The following is a 26,124-nucleotide window of genomic DNA, read 5'->3' on the forward strand; positions in this document are numbered from 1 at the left end:
TAATTCTCCACTTCCAGACAATACTGTTAGTTGCTCCTTTATAATTCTTTGAATTACATTTCACTGTCAGGCTGTGATGTGCACTTGTGCTCTTACCTGGTATCTCATCTTTGGGCAAACTTCAACAAAACAACAGTGGGATCTCCCACACTTACAGCAATTCTCCACTGCTTAAAGGAATACAAGGAAATGAAAAGGAAACCCCACCAGCTCTCTTACTTTGTGCTATGTTTTGTGCTACAACTGAACAACTCCCCCATTCCAAAGACCTGCACAGGTGCCTGCACCAGTTTTGTTTTGCTGCGGAGTCCTGCAGAGCCAGCACGTGCAAGTGCACAGAAACCCATCTGACCAAGACATGTGGGACCACATGTCCCTATTCATGGTTCCCAGCTGTCAAAGCACAGCACATCCTCTAGCACCAGCCAGGCACAGAGCTATCTAGGTCAAACAGTACTTAACTATTCTCAGTCTTTGTCCTCAGCAAAGTGGCCAGACTATAGACAGCTAAATCTGTCTTTTGGTGCAGTTTTGTAACACTCATCAAGAGCTGTGCTTGAGCTAACTAACATCAGCAGCTGGGACAGCACACTGGGAGATAACTGAGTGCTGAAAACATGCATCATTCAATTCTTTCTACATTCTGTTCAAGATCACTTGGTAACACTTCCAAATCACTTTTAAATTATCTTTTTATTTTGCTGTTACCTCCTTTAAAAAAGGCATATCCCTTCTTTCCAATCCAACAACTGCAAACAGCCCAGTCAATGGTACAAAGTCAAACAAAAAATAGTCCTTCATCAAGCTACAGTTTGGTCAGGAAGGAGCAATCACAGAGACAGAGCCTGTCCCAGTTTCTTCTCTTGAACAAAGTCATATGTTGGCTGTGTGTGGGCTAAATGAGTGTCTCTTCTTAACCCTTTCCTCCTATGTAACAGCCTGTTCTGTCTGTAGAGATGATTCAATTAGCAGTTTGACTCTTTCCTGGTCAATGAAGGGTTTGTGTCTCATTATCTATTCCTTCTCACTGCTACTGAAGGAAAACAATCTTTTATGTATAAGTTGGGCAGAGAATTGATTGAGAGCAGCCCTGCAGAAGACTTGGGGGTGATGGTTCATGGAAAACTCAACACCAGCAGGTAATGAGCACTCACAGTTCAAAAAGCCAACCGTCCTGGGCTGCATCCCAAAAGGGCAAGGGAGAGGACTCTGCTCCTCTACTCAACTCTTGTGAGACCCCACATGGAGTCCTGCATCCAGCTCTGGATGTAACATGGAACTGCTGGAGCAAGTCCAGAGGAGGTGACAAGGGGACTGGAGCACCTACCCTACACAGACAGGCTGAGAAAGTTGGGGCTGTTCAGTCCAGAGAAGAGAAGAGAAGGCTGTGTGGAACAAACCTGCCAGTATTTGGAGGATGCCTACAGGAAAGCCAGAGAGGGACTCTGTCAGGAACTGTAGTGCTAGGACAAGGAGCAATGGGTACACATTAAAAGAGGGGAAATTTGGGTTAGATATTAGGAAAAAATTCTTTACTGTGAGGGTGGTGAGGACTGGAAGAGGTTGCGCCCAGGGAGGTTGTGGATGTCCCATCCCTGTCAGTGTTCAAAGCCAGGCTGGATGAAGTGTTGAGCAGCCTGGTGTAGTAGGAGATGTCCTTGTCCATATCAGGGGCTTGGGACTAGATGATCTTTAAGATCCATTCTGCCCTCTAAAATTACATGGTATATTATATGGCATCACTGTGTGAGTAAAGTAGAAGGTGAGATTGGTGACTGAACAGCTCCCCAGGGCAGTGGTCACAACACCAAGTCTGTCAGAGTTCAAGGAGTATCTGGACAATGTTCTTAGTCATTTGGTTTGGATTTTATGGTAGTCCTGTAAGGAGCAGAGAGCTGGAGTCAGGGTCTCTTAAGGGTCTCTCCCAACTCCTTATGGTCTTCTTCTTCCAACTTGAGATATTCCATGACTATATGGTAAGTACAGTGGTATATGACAAGTATCACAAATCACACTGCTCTTCTGGTACAGTTCACACAAATCACCTATTTTTTCCAATAAATAAATGACACAAGATATTTAAAACAGATGTAAAACCTTAATATTTTTCAGTTAAATGTGAAATCTTACGCCTTTTTAATAACACATGAGGGACAGGAAGCAGAACAAGAGTAACACTTAGGCAAAACCAATCCATTTTATTTCTGTCAAGTTAGTATTTCATTTTTAAACAGTCAAATAACACAACTCCAGAGAACTATACCTCTTAATAGTTTACCATTAGTTATCATGACTAATGAAAACATACAAAGCACTTAGAACTTGTTTTAACCAGCCTGGAGTTTTTGTAAATCTTCAACTGTAACTGAATACCACACTCAAAACATCAAATATAGGTACTTTCCATACTGAGTTAGTAATATCAGATGAACTATCCTGCAACAGTACAGCATTGCAAAAATATCTCAGTAAATTTTGATTTAGAAGACTGTATCTGAAATTTAGAACACTGCTTGTACATAAAAGCCTACAAGCAAAAACTTATCAGCAAAATCAGTAAATGGTTCAAATATGTCAATAGTGGTATTAAATAACACTAAGTGGACTAATAAACAATACCATTTGAAAAGAACTCTTCAGGAAGCTTGCAGTGGATATATTCACAGAATACTTTTGTACTACACCGTTCATAGTCTGAGTGGAACTGTTTATGGCAGGCAGGGATTCTTTGGCACAATGCATTTAAAATCAAAGCAAGGTGACCACACTTAGGTAAGGCAAACCCATATCAAGGCAGAGCTGTAACAGAAACCCTGTGATGACAATGACAGTAACCAGCACGCTGTGTGTGTAGAGATCATGCTTAAAAATTATTCTTTTGCAGAATGCAGCAACAAGAGATATTAGCCAAACATTTCAGTAAGAAACTGGAACTCCTATACCTTCAAGAGCACACCACAAATCACTGCCTCCTCATGAGAAATTACCAATATTGTGTCTTCTGTCATCAGTACTACATAAAGCTGGAACTGAAAAACCACAGCAAGCATATAAACTCAGCATACTCTGAAGAAATAGAACTAAACCAGAGGAGTTACTCATATTAGTGCAGATAATGACTTCTGTTACCAAGAATTCCACTTTTGTATGCAAATCCAGAAAAAAAAAAGGAATTCAGGAAAAGGAATTTGATAACAGTAGTTGAAATGGAATACATTTTGGGCAAATTAGGCTTCTAGCATACACCCCAAAAATATCAAAGCTTGATGATTCTGGGGAAATATGTGCACCAACATAGCTTCTGAAGTTCTTCAGAATGTAGCAGTAATAAATAAATTCAGAACCAAGAAATCTGTTTTCAACTGCAGGAAGTTATTAATTAACAAAATGTTATCTGCAGTAAATTTGTAAATTATCAGGAAAGAAAATTAGTAAGTTAATTGACTTCTGGTTTTGGAGGAGAAAAACATTTAAGTCAATTTAATTTAATACATGAGCATTTAATTCAACGTTTTTAATATAAATCAGTTGGGAGTGTTATTCTGGACACTACTTTTGAAAGTATTTCTGAATTTTCAATTTATTCAAGTTTTTCTTTTAAGAGTGGTGAAAGAAAGAAGGGTATGGGTGGGAAGAAAGTGAAATCTTTATTGGGTCATATTCTGCACTTGGTGTTTTTACAGCCAATTTTTTCAATTTCTTCTCTCAAAAATCTGTACTAGGAAGACACATCTAATATGGGCCAAACAGCAGTTAGACGACTTCATAAAACTACTAACATACCCTACCATTCAAAACCTGAGTGCTGCAATCAAATGCTATTCCTGAAATTCCCTGGGAGAATTTCTCTCTCTAACTCCTCCTTCTCACTCTCCCTCTCGCTCTGCTCTCCAGCATTCACAGCTCCTTCATCTCTGATATGAAAGCATTGGACTTCAAGTAGAAAATCTTGCTTCTTTCATGGAAAAAAGAAAAGAAAGACAAAACAATGCTCATAGAACATACAGCAATTACTCTAAAAGTAAATCCAAGCATGATGGTATTTTATACACTTCTGTCTCCTTATCACAGAATGGGAGCATCTGTCTTTTCTAAAAGATTACTGCAATTTGAGTTATAAAAGTGAATGTGAAGAACTTTCTCATTGCTCTCTGATGACTTACTTTTTGCAGTCCTTGTGTCTTCAAACTAACAGGGCTAGAGACAGACACTTGTGACTGACTTGATTCAGTGACAGCTTTCTTCTCAACAAACTGTGTTTTTTCATCTTCTAGAAGTTTTTTCTCTTTCCCTAATTTCAGCTCCTCTTCTTGATGCATTAGCGTAAGATATTCAAATTCAGTCAGTACCTATTTAAAGAAAGCACAAAAAACAACATTTCCAACTGGCAACACAAGGTGGTGATATCACAATATAAAAACCCTCTGCAAAATAACACTAAAACCCATGTCAGCTTGTGTTAATAGTCAAACTGTTAAGATTAAAAAGCAGCAATACAGAAAAATAATAACTTTTATCAGACTGTTCTCATGATCCAGGATACTACACTCAAAGTACAGGTAGAAAACATGGAAGGCACTAAGTGAATATCAGATTCCCTCCTACATTTTACTGTATCTTCATTGTATCAAAATAAGGAGGCCTTTAGAGCTAAACTAATTATCAACAGACAGATTAAATCAAGATGACTCAAGCAGAATATAGTGGGGAAGTGTATATTGATCAGATTTAAATACAACCAGAGTTAGTCTGGTTGGGGAGTTACTGGTGGGCTGCAAGAAGCTACCCACTTCTCAGCTCTTTGACTAGGTGTTTTTGACATACTAATGCATTTTTGTTTCCAGATGTATTTTGACCAGTTCAAACCTATTGTGAAGTTGTATGTGACAACAAATGAGGTACTTCATCCTTCCTCATCTCCCATTTCCCCACACACAAATTCTCCTAGAATCCTGCTTTTGCAAAGAAGAAACTAACTAAGACTATAAACATAACAATATGCCTGCTGTACACAGCAGACCTACCAAATTTCATAGGTGCACCTGCAAGTCTCCTCTAAATGAATGATGTGAAAGAAATCTGAAGTTCAACAGAAATTCCCAGTTTTCTTTAGTTTCCAGATACAAATACAGCAGTAAGAGAACATGACAAATGTTCTTTAGGAGTGATTGCATGATCACTTTCCCACATCAGGAACTTAAAAAACTAATATCCGTAATTCTGCAATATGTAGACTTCACAAACCACTTGGTATAAATCATACAAGGAAAATATCAAAGGGTTAGCACAGATACTGTGTAAGACCTTGCTGAACCTGCTTTGAACATGACTAAGCATTCTTCCAATTGAATAGCCTCACACTGAGAAGGACTGAATCTCTTTTTTTTTCCTCTACAAGTAGCATGGGGGTCTTAAGAGATTTAGAAAACAAATACTAAGCTGCCTTCTTATTTAGAATATGCACCTGAACACCTCAAAAAACCTGCTACAGCTTTTCTGGGTGACTGACATACAGAAAAGAACACTAATAAAAATACACAGGTTTCCAATTTCAATTAAACCAGTGTTTGAATATAAATACACATGACCACAATAAGAGCCTGGCAGAAAGTAGATGAGAAGATCCTATCTTGCTAGTCCAGCTTGACAGGACTAAATCTTCAAAAACAGAGCCAAGATACATTCCACATTTTCAAACAGCCTTAAGGCAGCTGGGAATAGATGAGATTTTGAAACCAGAACTGAAACAAACCAATAGAATACCAGACATACACACTTTCAAATCTCTCAGTATAGGGCTGAGCTTAGATTTAATACTTAAATCTGGAAGTCTGGCAAGCACACATGGCCCACTCTGAAAAGCCTGAGGAAATACTTTTTCCTAAAATTTTGTTTTTTACAGAGCAATCTATGCACAAAAAGCACCTACTGTGTTGTTATGGCATAGCAGTGTTTCTCACATTGCTAAAGAAGGCAAAGAAACACAAACACTATATTCATCACTCTCTTACTTCACTATATCAACTCCTCCTCTACAGATGTGCACCAGCTACCCACCAATGCCTTTAGACTGTAAGCTCCTGCCTTCCCAAAACAAGATCTATTTACAGAATCACAGAATCATGTACGCTGCTGGGAAAGACCTTTAAGATCAAGTCCAAGCATGAATCCAGCACTGCCAAGTCCACCCTTAAACCACATCCTCAGGTGCCACATCTACACATATTTTAAATGCCTCCAAGCATGGTGACTCACCACTTTCCTGGGCAGCCTGTCCTCCAATGCTCAACAATCTTTCTGTGAAGATGTTTTTCTAATATCCAGTCTAAACTTCCCATCACACAACTTTAAGTCCATCTCCTCTCATGTTGTCACTTAGCAATTGGGAGAAAAGACAAACCCCAAACTCACTTCTCCTTTCAGGCAGTTGTAGAGAGCAATAAAGTCTCTCTCCCCTGAGCCTTCTTTACTTCATGCTAAACAACCCCAGCTCCCTCAGCTGCTCCTCATAAGACATATTCTCCTGTTTGCTGGTGTCTAATCAAACTGCTTTTGATTTAATGCACTACTGTCCTCAAAATATTAGGAAATTATAAATATCAACCAGTGATTTTGTTAAGAACTTAGCTGTTCCAAATCTCAGAAAACAAACTCAAGACAGACAGGCATGCTTGCCTGTTGCTCTGCCTCTTCCAACATTGCTGCTTTCTCCTTCACTCTCTGCACAAATCGTTGCCATATCTCCTCTTCTTTTCTTTCCACTTCAAGGCAGAACTCCAGCCTCTTTGTCTCAATGACTTCCTGTAGACTGAAGTTCAAAAATGTAAGCAACTCTCCAGCATGCTGCTTTATTCAGTGTGGAAAACCAACAATCCAGAAAATTATTTGAACAATTAATACTCATCTGAAATATTAATTTCTACAGCTTCCCACATAAAAATTCAAGAAGAAACCTAAACAGAAGCAAGCATCTTATCTTTCTATTTTTTTTAATTTACATAAACAACCCTGAGTTACATTACTTATGCTAACAGCTCCTGGGCAATTTACATTTCAAAGTAAACGCAACACTTCAGGCATCTCATGTTCTAAAGACTTGATTTATACCTTTCTGACTCCAACATGCATAAGCTTCTTCTTTAAGTTGCTTACTACTAAGACACTGAAATTGCCAGAAAAATCTCACAAAATTTCCACATTGTGAAACCTCAGTCTTCAAGTAGGACCATACAAAAACAATTAATCTGGAGCACTAATGTAACAAAAAACTGATTGCTCCTATATGAAAATGGAAGAAAATAACAGGATCTTCAGAACATATAGCACTCTTTTTTCATGTCGAAATTTAAATATGGCAGAATTACATTAATAGAGAATGAATTCAATTTCCTAAATAGTCCAACATCTAAAGCACAGGGTTGCGTTCCAACATGCAACAGCCAAAACCCCAAGACTGCTTGTTTTTTCCTGAACCCTCTCTTCCAGAAGTAAATAAACTGCATATATCCTATACATATATTTGAAACTATATAGGAGGAGTAAATTAGTTCAGATCATTGAGCAAATCTCTGGCAAAAAAAAAAAAAAAAAGTCAGGAAGTAAATCAAACATTTCTTTACTTTTAAATCGATGCCTCCCTTCTCTTTTCAGTACACAAGACAATTTTTTTCCCTGCAAACAACAGGTACCTGAAATTGAGATACTTCTTTCATGTCAAAACATATCATGGCAAGTTAAAAGATGCTAGTAATTTATTCATATTAATAATCTACTAGAGGTTTGACATTTTCAGAGTCTATACTAGTGCTGCCAGGCTGTGCTGGTGGGAAATGTTTGCTTTTCAAGAAATATGAATGGAGCTTGTACACAGACGTACACCAAACCTCCTTTGAAAAGCAAACCTGCTTAATGATACAAGTTCTTCCATCAAAACATTAACCATAAACTTCTCTAAGTCACACGATTCCAGAGAGCACAACTGGAGGACCACAGCTGTTTTAATGGTTATTGAAAACTCTAAAGCATTGTCTTCTATGACATTTGGCTTAAGAACAGCTCAAAACCTGGATAATGTTCTAGCTTTTTTCTGGGGCCGTTCTTTACATGTTTTGCTGAGTCAGCCCTTCCCAGCTTACATGAGTTACTGTCCTTTGCCAGGTAACTCATGCCTTCCACCCTCATGTAAAATAAATAGGTATGTATATTAAGTATTTCACTTTGACTTATACTTCTAATATAAACACACACTTATGTTTTTGTCCTATCTTTTCTTGTTTCTATTTAAACCATTTATAAATGGAAAAACTTACCAAAAAAAATCTAAAGAGTTAATTATTTAGAGCAACACTAAGCTTAAACAACTCTCTTCTATCTTTAAATTTATGGTGACTGGGCAGTTTCTCAATCCTAAAGTTTCTTATTTGTATTCAAAATATCATCTAAAGAGAGAAGAAACATCTTGAAATTGCACATGCAGACAATGTTCATAAGGTATCAAGGCCAGAGCACTCCCTCTATTCTATCTAATTCGAGCACTACATGGCAACAAAATAAATTCACAACAATTACCCTTTTGTGTTTGGGCTTGTTTTGGGGGCTTCTAATCAGCTGTGAAATTACTTAGGTCACCCTGAAATTCTAAATCCTCAAATCCACATGAAACAGGGGCATGGTTTTCACACAGACGTATTAATTCACACTATCTCTAAGTTTAGACAATAATGCTACAGCACATGTTTTCCAACTGCTAGCAATCTCACACTATTCAGGCTTCTGCACACAGTGTCAGTTCTGATAGATAAAATGCTGCCTTTGGGAATGACAAAGCTGCTAGAGCAAATGCTAGATTATGTTAACATGCTACAATCACACCTTTATTTCTTTATGTGGACATCTTTAGACCCAGACTAGGTTACTTTATCAGGTAAAAGCAATTTTGTGTTAAAATTAGTAAAAGATTAACTTTGAAGACACTCAACTCAGTAAATATTCATATTACACATAAAAAGAAGAGGAGAAATAAAAGTGTATTTTTAAAATTTACTGTGCAGGTGGTTGTGGATGCCAGTACATGTTCATGTGGAAGTGTTCAAGGCCAGGCTGGATGGGGCTCTGAGCAACCTGGTCTGGCAGAAGGTGTTCTGTCCATGGCAGGTGGGTTGGAACTAGATGGTCCTTGAGGTCTCTTTCAACGCCAACCATTCTGTGACTCCAAGAAATACCCCCTCCCCCTGGACTGAATTGCTCTGGGAATCACCAAGACAGAACTAAACCAAAATTTCTTTTTCTGTGTGTGACATCCCAGCAACACAATAGCCCAAACACTCTTAAGTGCTAGGAGATTTGGGGAGGAAGGAAAAACAGTTCACCACATCTTAAGCCAGTCCTTTCAACATTACTTCATCCACTGCTCATAGTAAAATATATTTTGGTTTATCTGAAGACTGGTTTCACTGCTTCTCTTTTAGTACATTATGAAAATCAAGTTCACAGGAACTCTCATTCTTCTGGGTTACGCATCCAGAATGAAATACTCTGTACAAAGACACTTAAAAAATTTAAATGTTATAACTAATTATTTAAATAATGTATTCTTACTGAGGTTTTGTAGTAAGGGATTGTGAAGAAAGTCTAAACTGATCATACATACCAGCACTACCACCTGCCTTTCTACAGAAGCATAGCTGTGACAGTTTTTTCTGCCTGTATGAGACTGAAAGCATGGAAGCCTAAAATTGCAAATTAGACACATTATGTTCATAAATAAAGACTCTGAAGTTAATTTAACTCTCAGTGGAACACAATGTGCACTTTGAACAACACAGGTATTTAAAGTTTATTCACTTCCACTTTTAAAAGCTTTCAAATTTGAATGTAACACTTATAACTTTTTGCAGAACATTTGACTATTAATTAAGGTACATCAGAAAAACCAAAAAGAAAAAATTAACTAGTGGCAGGTATTTCTAGCACTGTGCTTTGACTCAGTTGACTAGCTCAGTTGATTATTGAGCAATAAGGATGTGGTAGACCTAAAGAATTATCAATTTTTCAGTAGGGGCAAGAAAGCCATGTATTTGGGTGTGGCCCAATCTCATTCTAAGAAGGTTAAAATATTTAGCTTAAATGCAAAGGTCTGCAGCTGGTCAGATGAACTCCATGGCCAAGGACTTCTTAAGGAAAATGTCTAATAGCCTTTCAAATGTTAGGTTTCTTTTCTTAGACACAAAAAGAGTCACATCAACCTTCCTCTACATAAAAACTTCTTCATGTCACTGAATCCTTCCTGGTTTTCTGTCATCATCTTCAAAAAAACTGCAAAATAAACAAGTTCAAGAGCTGCATGGTCTAAATATCCCAGTTTCAGGGAAGAAAAAAGCAAGGAATGATTCTCCACACACTGAGAAACCAAGATGCTTATGTTACAATAATGTTTAATTGCAATTATAATGGAGAACAAACTGTAATTACGATGACAGAAGAACAACTAACCCAGAGAATGATTAACATTAGCAAATCTAAACACACAAGCATACAGCCTGAATTTCAATCCTCAGCTTTTTTCAACAGATCCTGGTATATTACTTTCCATCTTTCAAAACGAAAATGTGCCCATAGGCAACAACTTTAATTGAAAAATGGAGTCAACAAAATGTCCAACTTTAGAACACTAGCAATCCTCTCCTCCCTTGCTAATGCCTAGGCTAACTAGGTATGTGTGTGTGTATATTTAGAAGTTTGTTTCCCTGGAAGCACTCTTCATGTCAAGATTTCTGTTTTCAATTATTCCAAATTTTGCCATTCAAAACATCTCAGCAATTATCTCTTGCTGAGAATGACCTGAAACTGGAATTCATGTTCCTAATGGGCATAACTGGACCATCAAAAAGGCAGGACCAGACCATCTGCACACACACAAAAAAGTTTATCTTTTCAACAACAAAGAAATGCAAACACCAATTTTAAGTAGCAAAAAATTATAAAATTATAAAAAATTAATTTCTGAATTTTATATCCAACAGATACTGCATAAAATGCATAAACCACATTCTAAATACTCTGCTATCCATTGACTTCATTACTTCATTCTTAGAATGCAACTGCAGACTAACAAAAAGTTATTACGAAATAGCTCCACCAAAATGACAGGATTTGGAATAGGTGTTTTTAAAAGTGCGCACAAGACAGTCACTTCAGACTACCTTTATTCTCCCCTCTCAGACCCAGTAATAAAGATGCAAACATATTTTTCTGCTGTATGCTGAAACCATCTCTTTCCACGTCACCCATAAAAAAGGTAAAACCTGCCAACATGTTTTTACACGCATGTAAAAGTGTGTTTTACGCACATGTTAGAGTAAAAGGCTTTACAGATGTCTGCCCACAACCCCTCCCATAAGGCAGCTGGGCATCCAAGAATTACTGGTTTTGCCTTGCAGTGGCATACAAGTTTGGATAAATAAACTAATGTCCTACTTCTAATTCCAAAAGGGTAGTACAGGAACTTCACAGGCAGCCTCTTCCTAATATGCCAAAAATCATGGCACATTTGCTACTCAAGTGTCAGTGTTCAAAGGCTACAAACAGCCAATTACTCAAGTCTAGAAAAGGTTTTCTAAATCTATGTTATTATCAAATTTAATATGTAGACAGCTACATCACAGGCACAAAATATGAATTCTCAACATGCATTTTGATCATTATTTATACAACTAGCATGAAATTTTAATCTTCAGGCATATACTGCTATGCAATATTAATTACTCTAAAACTACCCCTCTTAGAATTCACATGTATATATTGTAAACATCTTTAAGGATAAAGAGGATGACAATTTAATAACACAGTTTTGCCTAAAACAACTGGATAGTCCCTATTCTAAAAGTTATTTAAATGTACAAGCAAACTGGGAACCACTAAACTTCCTCTATGTAAAAAGACATTTTCCATCACATTGCTGAGGATCACACTTTTTATTGTTTCCTCAGTAACCTGATAAAGCACCTTCTGGGTAAGGCTGCATTAGACTGCTAATTACACTGCATACACATCCTCTAAATTCTCTTTCTTTTCTATAGTATCATAAAACGTCTCTCCCAAAAGACCAAACACCTTCTCTCTCAGACCTCCGTGTCATTCACTATGCCACACTACTGAGGGACAACCACATATATTCTAGTCTTACTTTTCTCTTCCTGTTGCAGTAAGTCTGGGAAAAAGGTCATTTTTCTAGATTCTTATGGGAGATCTATTCTCATCCTTCCAAAACAATGACATTTTCAATAGAACTGATTTACCAAAACTAATTAGTAAGTGTATTTTCTTGCCAAGTTCTCTCAATAAAACTGACATCTAGTGGGCCATAGGTAAAATCTACACACCAGAGAGAACTCAGCTCCTCTGTATATCCAAGAAGCAGACAACTTCTAAATGAGCTCTGAAGTGTAAAATACTGGGACATTCTGATGTGAACCTGCCACTTCAGCCTTTTTACAAAACATAAACTGTGCAAGGGTTTTACAGATATAATTCCTCTGCTTGTAGAAGAAAACACTTCTATGACTGATGGTTTTTATAATTTAACTTTTATCCTGAGATGGCTGTACACCATGAAATGGAGCTTCAGAAAAGGTGAAGGTACTCGAGTCAATACTGCCATGAACAAATCTCTAAAAGAAAAATCTTCCCTAGACAAGGATAACAAGAGATCAGCTATGAACAGCTATTAACACATGTTCTTAAACATAAACCAAATGAAAATTCTATGATTAATTTCAGTTGGTTTTAAACCTCTTTCACCTTTGGTTGTCTTTTCATGAAAAGGATGTATTACATTCTTGTTAAATGAAATGTCAAGAGACCACTGATTCAAGGTCAGCTCAACATCATCTAAATGAGTTAATTTGTAAATGTGCCTTGGTTCAAACAATGAGAAACTGTTTTTAAGGCAAAGTTTTATTCTGTTTTCATGCCTGGTTTAAGTCAATATTTCCCACCACAACTATGGAGTAATGGTACTTCACTAAACCATGAAGGCTTGAACAATTCACAAAGCACCAGCTCTTCCCCAGCAGGATTCTGGGACCAGTTAAAAGTACAGTCCCATGCATTTAAAAAAACCCAAAGGAAGAGGAAGACAAAAGAACTGGAAATAAAATATTAAACAAAATGGATATAAAACTTTAAATACTTCCTGCAGAAAGCAACTTTACTACATGAAACAACTGAGCATCTATAACCTTCCTTATAACTTAACTTTCCTTTGAAATCCTCTTTTAACTCCCTACAGTCCAGCAAAAGATTTCTTGACCTGAAAATGCTAAGACATTTGTTATTATGGCAGATAATGTGGGAAGTCAACAGTGTAACCACTTATTTTGTAAAAGTTTTTGCTTCAGTTCCTTCTGAACCTGGAGTCCAACCAAACTATTATTTATAATCAGATATTCTTAAGAAAGAAAATAAAACATAATACTAACATATAATGAAAATAATTTAAAAGCTTGTAAAGCATAGATACCTAAAGAAAACAGACATGCTTCCTGAAGAAAATTTAAATCCTCAGGTGTATTATAGAAGAGAAAAAAGAATGCTGATTTACCATGAAGGTAACTGAATGAACAGCTACATCCTTCAATTATTCTTTCCCTCTTAGAAAACTTATTTTATGTATGAATGCTGCTCTGCATTGTGTTGACGTGAAGTGAATGGATGCTGAAAGCAAGTGCTGCACATTAAGTCCTTTACCTGACTGATTTGTTCTCAGGGCCAATATCTCTGCAACCCAACTTCTCCAGCCTGCAGCGCCTGTACGACTCATAATACGCACGAGTCTTATCCTTCAAGTCTTCCATATTTATGCAAAGCATCCTGCGGAGCTTTATTGTGTCACAGTGGTTCTCATTTTCCACTAATCAGTAAAAAGATGATTTTATTATTATGCAGAAGTAGCAAAATAGTCAAAATACATTTTAAACATCATCACTTTGTTCACTAAATATACTTCTAGGAAAAGGTTATCTTGTTGTTTATTATACCTCTTACACTTCTTTATCATTTTTAATATACACACGGAAGTACTGAAGACCTGTAAGTACTGGTGAACATAATTCAACCTGTCCTGATTTGCTGCTTGAGCTGAAGACAGCCACATTTCTCTCTTTTTTAACCCTCTTTACTGACAATCACAACTGTTTGAAATTTGGTAGTGCTAGAGGTACTGCCATTATCCTAACCCACCCAAATAATACCTACACTGTCTCATACTTTGATCCCAAGAATGCATCAGGGTGGATGAAATTACAAGTTAGTGGATGTCTCAATTATTAATTGCTAAATTCCTTATACTGTTGATCCAAAATACAATCAGCCTGGCATCACTGAAACAGCCCCTTGTATTATTGCTGAATTTTATACTTCAACAACAGCAAAAGCTCATAAAGATACTTTCAAGAATTCTTTTACCTTTTACAATGCCCCAAGGGTATTGACGAGCTCTCTCCATTTTGTTTCCAATTTTCACCTTCTCCATACTTCCTACCACAGCAAATGGCAAATAACCCTGTAGGAGATGTACCAATTAAGTCTTATCTGTCAGCACTCTTAAGTAAAAACATTGAAACACCTCAGAAACAAATTAGGGAGGAAAACAGCATTTCAGGAAAAGCCAGCAAGCAGTTTAAAACCACCCCCAGGAGATCAGTAGCTAGGCAGTATCTACTCATAAAAAACTCAAACTACAATAGAAGCAGAAGGAGCAGTTGATGGGCCCAGATGGGTGTGTTGAGGGGAACCTCAGCAGGCTGGAGAAAGACAGGCACCTCACAAAGTGGAAATGAGGGCAATGCTAAGTCCTGTATGTCAGGAGGAATAAGCCCATGCCCCAGCACACACTGGTGGCTGACTGTCTGGAAAAGCACTTTGCAGAATAAGACATGGGGGCAACAACCTGGTGAACAGCAGGCTGTTCCTGATTCAGCAGGTCTGTCCCAATGGCAAAGGCAGCCAACCACACCCTGAGCTGCACTAGGAAATGTCAGCCCCAAAAGAACACACATTCAATCAGAGCTCATGCCCCAGAAACACTCACGTGACAATCACACACTGGAGCCTGTGCTGTGGTTACTGCTGTGGGTTTGGCACAAAGACAGGCTGGGCACGGCCTGCCTGCTCGCTGACCCACAACAGCTGACCAAACAAACACCATTACCTGGAAAATAAATCACTAGCAGAGCATGGAAGTGGTCAGTAACAAGCCACCACTTTTCCCCACAGCAAAAGGACCTGTTACTGATGGACAGCTGCACACTGTCACTCCCTGGCCGGGTAACAGAGGCTGGGAATGCACAGCCATGGGCTCCAGCATCCTGGCTCCTGTTCCCTACTTTCAAACCTCCCCACACACAAACATGGTCAGGTGTACCTACAAACACATGCAAGAGAGCAGCAAATGCAGAGCACTCAAGGCAAAGCTTCACAGCCTTAGCTGAGAGCTGGCAGCTACCCCTGGCACAGTCAGAAAGGACAACCGAAAATAAGCCAGAGTCACATCTGACTTCTTCATCCCCAGAGAAAATCTGTCCTAATTTCAAAACAAAGTACAAAATAAAAGAAAAAAAGCAGGTGTAAGACTTGCTACTGTAGAAAGTTGTAGACTTAAGGCACCTAAATATCTTCTCTACCAGATGTAAAATTGTATCTGTTGAGGAAAAGAGCAAAGTCAATCTGTCCATCTATAACAGCAATTATATATTAATTAGAAAGATATTAGAAAAACTATTTATGCATGAGAACCTCTTTTCTGTTACACATATCAACAGCAGAAGGGCAGATGATTTTTAAGTAGGGAAAAAAAAACCCCAACACATAAGAACTTTTTAAGAAGAACAAACTCGTGACATGCAAACTTACAAACTTTAAGACAACAGTGAAAGCAGTGACATGAATCAGCATTATAGAACGATGCTTTAGCATTGAAATATCAATAGTTTTGTCATTTACTTACATTTGTGATGCTATTAATCTCAGAAACGGTTTCGTCATCAGTAGGACACTGGTATATTCGGATGCCATTGCTAGTTAATTCACTCATTATTTTCTTCTTGAACTCTTGCAGCTCAGTTTTAGAAATGCTGTCTGCTTTGCCTATAACTGGTATAATGTTCACCTATGAATGACATAAATGATATGAAATGTGTGAGACTTCAATTTAGAGGAGGCAACTTTTGTAAATAGAATTGTTTTTTAAATAGCTGTTTAAAACTTCCTCTGCAATCCAAACCTTTCCATCAATTGATATCAAATTTTCACAAACAATGAAAAATATTCTCATGGGCATCATTTAACTAACTAGCAACCAATTATTAAATATACTCCCTTAAAAGTAATTGATTCTAAGAACAAGGAAGGAGGTCTCATAGAGCCAAGTACTCAAACGCAAGCAATGCCTACTAATTAACTAAATGCCATTAAGTATTTATATCTCTGTTAAAAAAAATAGATTGTTTAGTTTATAGCAGCAGGGGACATGGCTCAGGTGTTAAATGAAAGCTGGCAGTCTAAACACAGAAAGAAACGGAAGCTGGCTGCAAACCCTATCTACCCCTGAGCCTCTTCCCTGGGCTCCTTTCAGCTACATCTTCCTCACCTCACCACGGCTGCACGGCTTCTCCAGCACCTGACATGAGCAGAGGAGCAACACAGGCTAAAGCTTCTTGCTTACCAGTCCTTACACCAATTATTCAGAACACAGAATTCAGTTCTATTAAACTGCCCTATTTCCTAAAATAGTGATGGCAGTAACTTGGAAACAATAGATGCCAATTTTTTCTTACAAATACTATCATCACTCCCAAAATACACATTTTTCAGAACTAAATGGAAATAATGAATATCCAAATGGAAAAAAAATGTAAATAATGAATTTTCCAATATTTTGAAAGAAAAGCATAAATAACTCTTCTGAATTTCAGAAGATGAAGTGTTTTAGAGTTCCTTGATCACAGATGCAAAAAGGAAGGAGAAGAAAAAAAAAAACCCAAAACAGCATACACACTATCTATTCTTCTGAATATTCTGCCTGAATGGGAATGCCTAAATGTCAAGAACAGATTCAAAATGGATATTTTTCAAATAAGACTTCTGTCTTAAGCAAAATGTCCCAAAGAAAAAGAAGCAAGCCAGCTCTGAAGTATGACTTCCAAGATTACCTGCTGATAGTCCCTTAATCGTGTAGCATACATGATCTAAGCATATATGGGGTAAAATATCCAAAATCAAATGAAATTATGGGATTTATTTTTCTAATAACTGAACTCATTTAGAATTGTATAAAAATCTGTTACATTAGGAGTAATTCCCACCTTCAATCAAATTAGCTGAGGGACAACAGCACAGGTTTTCTCCAATGCAGGTCTAAAAATGGATGGAACACAGAGTCCTCAGAATTCAATTAACCTCTACTCTTTTTCAACATGAAAGTTGTCTTTTCAACATGAATGTTTTTCAAGCACTCACTAATTAGGACAGAATTTCTTAGAAAACAGAAAACAAATAGCAGAGAAAGTCTACCAAGAAGAACAGTAAAACACAAAATCATCAGAAACTCTGATTACAGCTATCAACATTGACATTAAATCACCACAAGTGTATAAAAATTGAAAAGCATAAAATTAACTCTGGCTTTAGATAAGCCACAAAGAAGGAAAAGAAATACATGGAACTGAAATCATTGTTGGTTGCAAGAGCAGGCTGATTTAAGTGTATTTCTGTGAATCAATATAAAAATTTCTGAAGATTCTTTCCGAAGGGAAAAAACCTAAATCCCCAAGGCACTTTACTGACTTAACCATAACCTGCATACAATTCTGTGAGAATGAATTAGAACTGCAGAGCTATTAGTTGAATAATCACTATTTCCAGGAAGAAAGAGTACAGGAAAAGATTCCCTTGCATGTGAATGAAACCTGGCTTGTCTGTAGTGATGCCATCCTAAGCAAAACTATAGAAACTACAGGATTTTCCAGTGTCTAAATGCTAGGAGTCCAAATTCTTAGCTAGTCATCCAATCCATAATAGAGAAAAATAAACTGACCATAGATACTCTGTTTTTCCTTCAAGGACTGCAGAGAACAGGATGAACCTGATCTATCCCAAGAACCCTCTGTACCTCTCAGCTGTGTAATCTGCTATTGTTTTGTAGCAGCAGACTGTAACAAAAGCACACAGTGTACACTGCAGTGGATTCAGGAAGAAACTCAAGACAGCTTCCACATAGATTTACACTTTTGATGGATGCATGTGGCTGTAACATCTTCTCTTTATGGAATCCTGTGCTCAATGAATACACCCAGGGACTCCCACATCCTTGGAAATTCCAAGTTCTTAACTGCCACTAGGAGAATGCAGTACTAAAAGCACCACAAACATGCTCCACAACAAGATGGAAACAAAACTACAGTTAAAGCACATAACTCTTTTGTGTGTATATGGATATTTCTGTAGTAAGATCAGAAAGAATCCATTGCAAAGGGATAAAACAACACAGTTACATGTGGTTTATGCTCCCTCTGTGCCAAAGCAGAATTAAAAATTTTTGCAGTAGGTGGATAGAAGTCAAAATTCCTCACAGCAGAATTGCTTTTGGTTTATCCTGATGGAAGTGTTTTCTTAGGATGCTGGAATTTGAAGATCTATATCCTTTTCTTTTGAAAGAAACACTGTTTTAAAGGAAGTTCAGTAAAGAGCAGGCACAACCTAGAAACCAACAACACAGAAATGTGCTCTCCCCTACCTTTGTACCACCATACCTTCCCTTGTCTGCTATTGATAAGTTCAGAATGCAAAATACATCCTCAAACAAAGTAACAAAAATCCCAAATGTGCTTATCAAACACAAATGTGGACTAGACAGCTGATTTAATCCTTGATATCTTGGAAAAACTTCTCTGAAACAAGAAAATTCAGGAAGAAAATTTAGTGGGAGGGGCTCTAATACAGCACAAAGAAAAAGGCAAAAGGCACAGAAAATGCATTTAAGTTTTCAAAATTTTCAACATTTCAACAAATTAAATCCAAATAATATAAGGTTTCTTAAAATAGGTTAAAGATTTAGCTTCACACAGCCCCATTACAGGAAGAAAGTTAAGGATTTAGAAAATGCATGCAATTTCACTAGAAAGTGCTATTTCAAAGCTTTCTAAACAAATCAATATGTTAAAACACTACTGCAGCCTATCACAGAAAAAGCCACATTGGCAGAGTGTTCTGTCCATGGCTCTTCATGCCTCTTCAGTTATCTAAAAGAAAGATCTTCAGTGTTGCAGAGGTTTTTAGATACCAACTTTCCAGCAGTCCCAAAACTAGAAACAAGCTTAATTAGAACCAGTAAAGTGCTTACAGAAGGTACCCTATCCAATCTCACTACTATGCTTAGGGTTCAATAAAAGTAAAGTTGGTGTGGTTCTACTTTTTTTAGTATTTTTTTAACTTTGTTGTGATTCTTTTTTCAATGTTCTTGCCATACCTCTCTCTCTTGATTTGCAAATAAACAAGTGATGAACTGCAAGCTACGTGCAGAGCCCATTTATTTGGAACTTTAAGTATATCAGTACCAAAAAAAATTACAAAACCAAATTCATCAATATAGATCCGAAACATGGTAGTGGACCTAAAAGTTACAAGATGCTTTAGAAAGTAAGACAAATTCTTGGAACTGTTTCCAAGTCTTACCTTACTGTCTAGGCTTCTCATAGTTAACAAATCTATGGTTTTTAGAGAACGGCCTGTAGGTGAAATGAAATAGAGGCAGACATGGATGCGAGTATCATGGTAGCTAAATAAAGAACGTATAACTTTCAGTTCTTCCTCGAGATAGGCTTCAAATTGTGCATCTACATAGTCCACTATTGGCTGATAGCTGTAGGAAATAAAATTTAACAACCAGATATTAGCTACTCCTAAACAGAGACAGACTAAGAAGGGAACTCTCTTGTATTGTTCTGCAGATTTTTGCTTTACATGTCAAAAGGCCGGTCAAGTAGGACAGAAAATTATGTGTACAGAGTAATCCTAATTTCTGAAAAATTACTCAGAAAAGAATTGTGCATCTAATACAAACAAAATATTTCCTAGCTACTACCATTAGTGAAAAAAACTATATAATTATGATTATAACAAACTTCCCAAGTGATAGTTTTAAATTTTTGCAATTAAGTTGTGCAAATGCAGAACTCTTAAACATAAGGAAGATACACAACCTCTTAGGTACAATACAAGAAAAGAAAGAAATATGTAATTAATAGTACCAAGAAACAGGATGAACTTTATCATCTGAAGTACCGTACACAAGAGGGCTCTTAAACAGTAGGCAAAAACTAAAATGAGAAATGTTAGAGAATAAAAATCTGATTCATAGTAAGTACAGTTTAAGTATACTTTATCCTACCTAAAACCAGAATCTAATGTGCTTTCAAAAAGAAAGTTTTGCTAGATGTAGAAACAGTGCACCCTTACATTTCTTCTGCTCCTCAAAGTTGACAAAGCAGATCAAATACTATCGAAATCCAGAAGCAGGTGTTACAACACACAAAATCAAAAGGACAAAAAGGCACCTCCTATACCACAAATCAAAACCTGTAACAGCTATACTAGTATCTACTTGCATCTCCTTCATCCAATTCACCACCAGCAGCTATTATCCAGTCATATCATGAGCCACAGCTGTCATGATAATCTTAACGTGACTCTCTAACCTTTCATTATATGAGTACCACCATTCAGGTACTCACATGGCACAAATCCTTTACAATTACCTTGAAAGAAACAAAATCTGCTGAGACAGTTCAGTCCTGTAAAAAAGTCACGAAAGCAGAGACTCAAAAAAAGTTCTGAAAGACACCAGTGTGCTGCCTCTACATCTTCTGACTAAGCTGATTGACACAAAACACAAAGGCCTTTGGTAATCCACATGATTAAACTTCCAGTTTAAGTCTTCAATAAGTTACAATGAAATTGTTAAAAACCCTGTAGATCTAATCTATATAATCTACAGTACTTTATCATCTGCTTGGCTGTTTAAAAACCCACCCATTGAACTCCCTGCTTTTCTCCGCCCCAAAAGAAACTACTGCATGTACACACATTCATAAAAGATTAGGAAAGAAAAGATTTCATAAAGAAAAGGGCAGAGTTCATCTGAATTATAAAATAATTTCTTACATGAGAAGAACAATGTGTTTTCTTTGGCACACGGAAAACACAACAATGTACTTGGAATACATGTAAGACAACCTCTTACTACAAAAGCTCAAAGAAAAATCAACTTGCACTTAAGACCAAAACTCCAGCATAACAGCGACAAGAGGGCACTTACCTATCTGCTTTGTTCATCTGGTCACCAAACCCCACTGTTTTTACAACTGTCAGCTTCAAAAGAACATTACTTTCCTGGAGTTCAAAAGTCTGGGCTCTAAGTCGCACACTTGACAGAAAATGTGTTGATGGAGAGTCCTCAAAATCAGTGTTAAACAAACTGCTCACCAAGGCTGATTTCCCAATTCCAGTTTCCCCTAAAGTTAAACAGAAGGGTTGGAAAAGACATTTTTCACATCAAATAAATACATAATCATCTCAGAAAGCGTACACAAAAACTCAACTGATTTCTCTGAGCAAAACTGTGCATTTGTGCATTCTTTTAGTGAACACTAAATATATTTTCATTATTTTTTCATCCTACATATAAGGGTAAATTATCAGCTAATGAGTAATGAGCAGAACAATGTCTTGACACTTTGGTTTCTTTTAAAGTCTGAATTAACTTCCTACAGATTTTGAAAAGTTAAGTATCCAGCTGTGAAACCAGAGATTCAACAAGCATCTTTTAAGAATAAGGGTCATTTGATAAAGTATAGAAACATTTCAGTAATATCACCTTGGAATTTCAGAAGTTTTTTAATCTGAAGCTCTTTGTTACAGGTGTAAGCCCCATTTACTCAAAAAAAATCCAACAGGCTGCTGAAAAATGAATAAATGGCTGCTATACATTTTCAACATTTTTTGGTCTTCACATTGTTTAGGAAACCCAACACACAAACCCAAATAAACAAAGCTGGGAGAAGGGGTGGAATTACAGTTCATGCTTGACATTAAAGAAAGTGTTTAACACCACAACTGGATTTAAATTCCAGTCACTTCCTAAGATGGATACACCACTAAAGCCTTTAGGCACCCAGATCTACTCACCAATGCAAAGAATGTTGAAGCAGAAGCCATGCTTGATGGATTTCCTAATCAGTTGGTCAGGTAAGCTATCAAACCCAACATGTGCAGACAAGGACAAAGTTCGACAGCCAGCATTTTGCTAGAGAAAAATAATTTTAAAATATCAGTTAACACTGGCAATAAAAATTCTACTAGAAAGTTAAACACATTCCTTATGATTTCACATGCAATGAAGAAAAGCCAAAGTCTGAAAAAAAAAGACCTGTCAAATGAGCTTTTGTCCATGATTTGAGGAAAAATTTCAATTTGCTTTACAGAACAATTTCAATGCTTAAAAGGAAAAAAAAAAAAAAAAAAAAAGGAAAAAACCCAAAACCAAACAACCTTATGAAACATGAATGAAATAAAGTAGACAAGTCCAACTGAAAATGCAAACTGAAAACTGTAGGGAGAAAATAGAACACAGTTGGTTTGCTCTTAGAAAATACAAAAAAAGGTACTAAAAAAATCTAAGCATCAGAATTCAAAATAGAAAGCATAATCAGAGGAAGGCATGCATTACCAAATGGAACTCATTCTGAGGAGCTGGAACTGAAATTGCTATTAATGTTACCTAAAATATTATCTACACTCATTATATGCACCAGAACTCTGAGACAGCATAACATGTATTTCATTGAAATATCTAAAGGTGCACATTCCTTTTCAAACATCAGTTAGCAATCTAGAACCATGACACCAAGGCAGTGGCACACTAAAATGGATAAGGCTAAAAGGAAATATCTTGATCCACACAAATGAACTGTATTTTTAAATAAACACTACATATCAGTAGAAATGGTGACAGCTCCATGCTATTCTTTCTCTTATATTTCCAACCCACATGGAATTGGAAACCATTACTGTCTCCTGTGAACATGCACATAGTCAAGAGTAGGAAAATTTTTAATTTAACACTTAAAAGCCCATTAAAGTGACACCTTTTCTAATAAGTATGCATAGCAAGTCTCAGAATTCTTGTAGCTAGAAGGATATGGATATTGCTCATGGCATATACTCATCCTCTTCTTTATTTGAACAGGACTTTCTTGTATGGGCTTACAGACTGCACCGCACCAACTCTCATTTTAGATTCCCCTAATTCGATAATTCCATTTTAGACTAATATGAGGGAAAATGCATATGCAAAGTGAACAGTTTAAAGAGAAAATATTACATCTTTGGGGTATTAAAAAAAAAGCACATTCAAAGCACATCAGAAAATTTCTCAATTTCTCAAAATTTCTCAAGGCATTCTACCTGAAGAAAATTACTACCAAAACTGACAGGAGCCCTGTCAGTTTCCTGTCCGTTTAAAGACAAGTGTATCTGAGACAGTGGCTGCACATCTCTGAACTCCAGCTACTCAGTCTGACACTCAAAGCACCTCTATTGCCACTAGGATAACACAGTTCCTCTAACACAAACCACTCAGCCTCCACACCAAAGGCCAGTGCAAGAGGCTCAGTGTGATTGCAGAAGGGAAGCCTTTCACCTTCACGTCATCAGCATAAATCCCAGCCTCTGCACTGCCATTTGTAACTCTCCAAACAAAAAAAACCTCACAGGAATAAATTTATTTCCTTCTGATGTCCAGATGTTAGAAAGATAAATTATTTTGTCAGCAGAACTGCCTTGTTAAGGCTCAGGGCTTGACATGCCTCGATGATCTCAGACCTGGAGGAGGTTAACAAAGCCTGGGGAGAAGGATGTGCTAACGAGAGTGGACACAAAAAATACAAAATTTACGGGCCACAAGGACATTTGGCAGAACATCCAATATAAGGAAGAAACTAACAAAGCCAAGTCAGCAACTATGCTGAAATCAACTGACTCAGCTCCAAGGAAATTTTAGCAGGAGATTGTGACCACCGACTCACAGACCACCAACTCAAGAAACCCACCCATTCAAAAGAAGAGAAAAACGGCGAATGTGAACTAATTAGCATGACAAACGAGAGAATCACAATCAACAGAAGGTAGACACTAATTAAGAAAACCATGCAACCAGTAGCCAATGACCCTTGATTTCCTTGTTTGCTAAAATCTATAAATGTAGTTTTGATGATTGGGCAGCTAGCATTTTGTGGGTCATCACCTAGCACCACACTTTGCACAAACTGGAATAAAGAAATAGAAGTAGCTTGTTTCAGTATGTAAATTGCTGCTGCTTACCAAGCAGCGAGCACTCACTCATTCAGGACAACACCTCCCTTCCTCACACAAGAATCACTGTGTAAACCTATTCCATCTGAGAGCAACTCATTGTCTTAATAGAAAAGCAGAAGCCACATTTTTCCCTCCGAAATTTTCCACGGACATCGGGTGTCAATTTCTTTGTCAATAGCAGAAACCACATGATATCTGCATTCTTACTACTTCTAAAAGAAAAAAAAAAATCACCTAGTTAATCACGTAATTAATATCACCTAAATATCACCTAACTCACACCTCATTCCTTCCCTCAACCCCATTTTTAAAGGTTGGTGGCATAACTAGATTTCTCCAGAATCGTTAAATTGGATGGGGCTCTGAGTGACATAGTCTACTGAAAACTGTCCCTGCCCAGAGCAAGAGGGGTGGGACCAATCTTTTTCAGATCCCTTCCAACCCAAACCATTCTAAGATTCTATGATTTAATCAAATATTTTGGTTTATATAAAGTTGTCTTGCCCATCAAAAACAGTATGAAAAAAAAAACATGGCCTGAGACTGTGTAACATTTAAAAATTATTTCTTTCAGAAAAAAAAAAAACTAAAATAATAGTAATCTTTTAAATTTACCACATTTTTTTGACCAAAACTGCACAACACCTTGCCTTTCTAACGCAAAAGCTAAGTCTCAGACTACATGCATCACTCTGCCTATACCTCTGCTGAACCAGACTTGCAGTCTAAGCAAGAAAGTAGCTTGCCACTGGATTTGTAGATGTGACTGAAAGTTGCCGTCTAGAAGTCGAAGAAAACCGTACCCAGAGTGTGATTCTGCAGGGGGTGAGGGTCCCGGCAGCCTCGCCGAGGAGCTGGGAAGGATGCGGCGCCTGTGGACATCCCCCATGAACGTGCCCGTGGGCACCCCAGATCCGACTCCTCCTGAGCCCCGAGTTCTCCACTACTACCGACAGCAAGGGAACTACGCTCCAGTACTGCCGCGTGGATGGGCTCAATGTCTTCAGAACGTAAGCTGACAGCTTTGCCATTACACAGAAGTAACTCTTCAATACACAAGATTCAACTTATTACCTGAAATACGCGATACAAAAGGGGAGCGCTAGGAAGAGTGACACCTGAACACAAGTTCCTTTAACATCAAGCGTTCTAAAAGCCTGACAGCTCCGGGAACTAGCGTGAGGAAGGAGCCTTCATCTCGCCCGCTAACCCGACCCGCACCCTGACGCGGCCCTCAGCAGCGCTCGGCACGGACAGGTACAGCACCCGGCGCCCCACAGCGAGGGCAGCACATCCACCTCTTCCTTCGCACGGCGAGACCGCCACCCTCCTTCCCCTCCAGCTGCCGGCGCTGCCGGGCCCCTCCGTCCCCTCAGCCGCGCCGGGCTCACCCCCGCCACAGGGGCCGCTCACCCGCCGCTCCCTGTGCCGCGGAGGGGACTTACCAGGTGCTCCTCGGTATCGGACGCGGCCATAGCCTCGCCACAGAGACAGAGAATGAGGGAGGAGAGTAGAGAGAGAAGGACGCAGCCAAAACTGCCGCCGAAGGGGAGAGCCACGCGGCGGGGAGGAGCGCGGGGAGGGGATGCGGCCACGGCTCCGCCGCCGGGGCGGGCGCTGCTAGCGGGCGCCTCCCGGCCGGAGGGCGGCGCGGTGCCGCCGCCGCGGCAGTGATTGCCGGGCATGCTGCCGCTGGGA

General features: G+C 38.1%; 1 protein-coding gene across 3 annotated transcripts; it reads right to left on the reverse strand.

Annotated features, from left to right (window-relative positions):
- Positions 1-252: 252 nt before the first annotated feature.
- On the reverse strand, positions 253-26,111 carry SEPTIN10 (septin 10). 3 transcript variants are annotated; one of them, XM_026794032.2, is made up of 9 exons: positions 25,872-26,111; positions 22,240-22,357; positions 21,371-21,566; positions 19,729-19,915; positions 16,004-16,165; positions 14,464-14,560; positions 13,747-13,909; positions 6,676-6,808; positions 253-4,349 (listed from the first exon to the last, which is right to left on the reverse strand). In XM_026794032.2, exons 1-9 carry the CDS (start codon positions 26,109-26,111, stop codon positions 4,092-4,094), a joined length of 1,554 nt encoding a protein of 517 aa, XP_026649833.2. In that variant the 3' UTR covers positions 253-4,091. The 3 variants fall into 3 exon arrangements, with proteins under 3 accessions (XP_026649833.2, XP_026649835.2, XP_026649834.2); XM_026794033.2 differs by lacking the exon at positions 6,676-6,808 and having other exon boundaries at positions 4,212-4,349; XM_026794034.2 differs by lacking the exons at positions 22,240-22,357; positions 25,872-26,111 and having other exon boundaries at positions 19,729-19,781; positions 21,371-21,508.
- Between the last annotated feature and the right edge of the window lie 13 nt (positions 26,112-26,124).

The sequence above is a fragment of the Zonotrichia albicollis genome, chromosome 2 (assembly GCF_047830755.1).
Source record: "Zonotrichia albicollis isolate bZonAlb1 chromosome 2, bZonAlb1.hap1, whole genome shotgun sequence".
Classification (NCBI taxonomy): Eukaryota; Metazoa; Chordata; class Aves; order Passeriformes; family Passerellidae; genus Zonotrichia; species Zonotrichia albicollis.

Coding starts and splice junctions, on each gene's coding strand:
- SEPTIN10 (XM_026794032.2), bottom strand. CDS start 26,111: ATGCCCGGCAATCACTGCCGCGGCGGCGGCACCGCGCCGCCCTCCGGC. Junction 22,358..25,871: donor CCGATACCGAGGAGCACCTG/GTAAGTCCCCTC, acceptor ATTTTTCTCTAG/CAAAATGCTGGCTGTCGAAC. Junction 4,350..6,675: donor TGGAAGAGGCAGAGCAACAG/GCAAGCATGCCT, acceptor TTCTTTAAATAG/GTACTGACTGAATTTGAATA.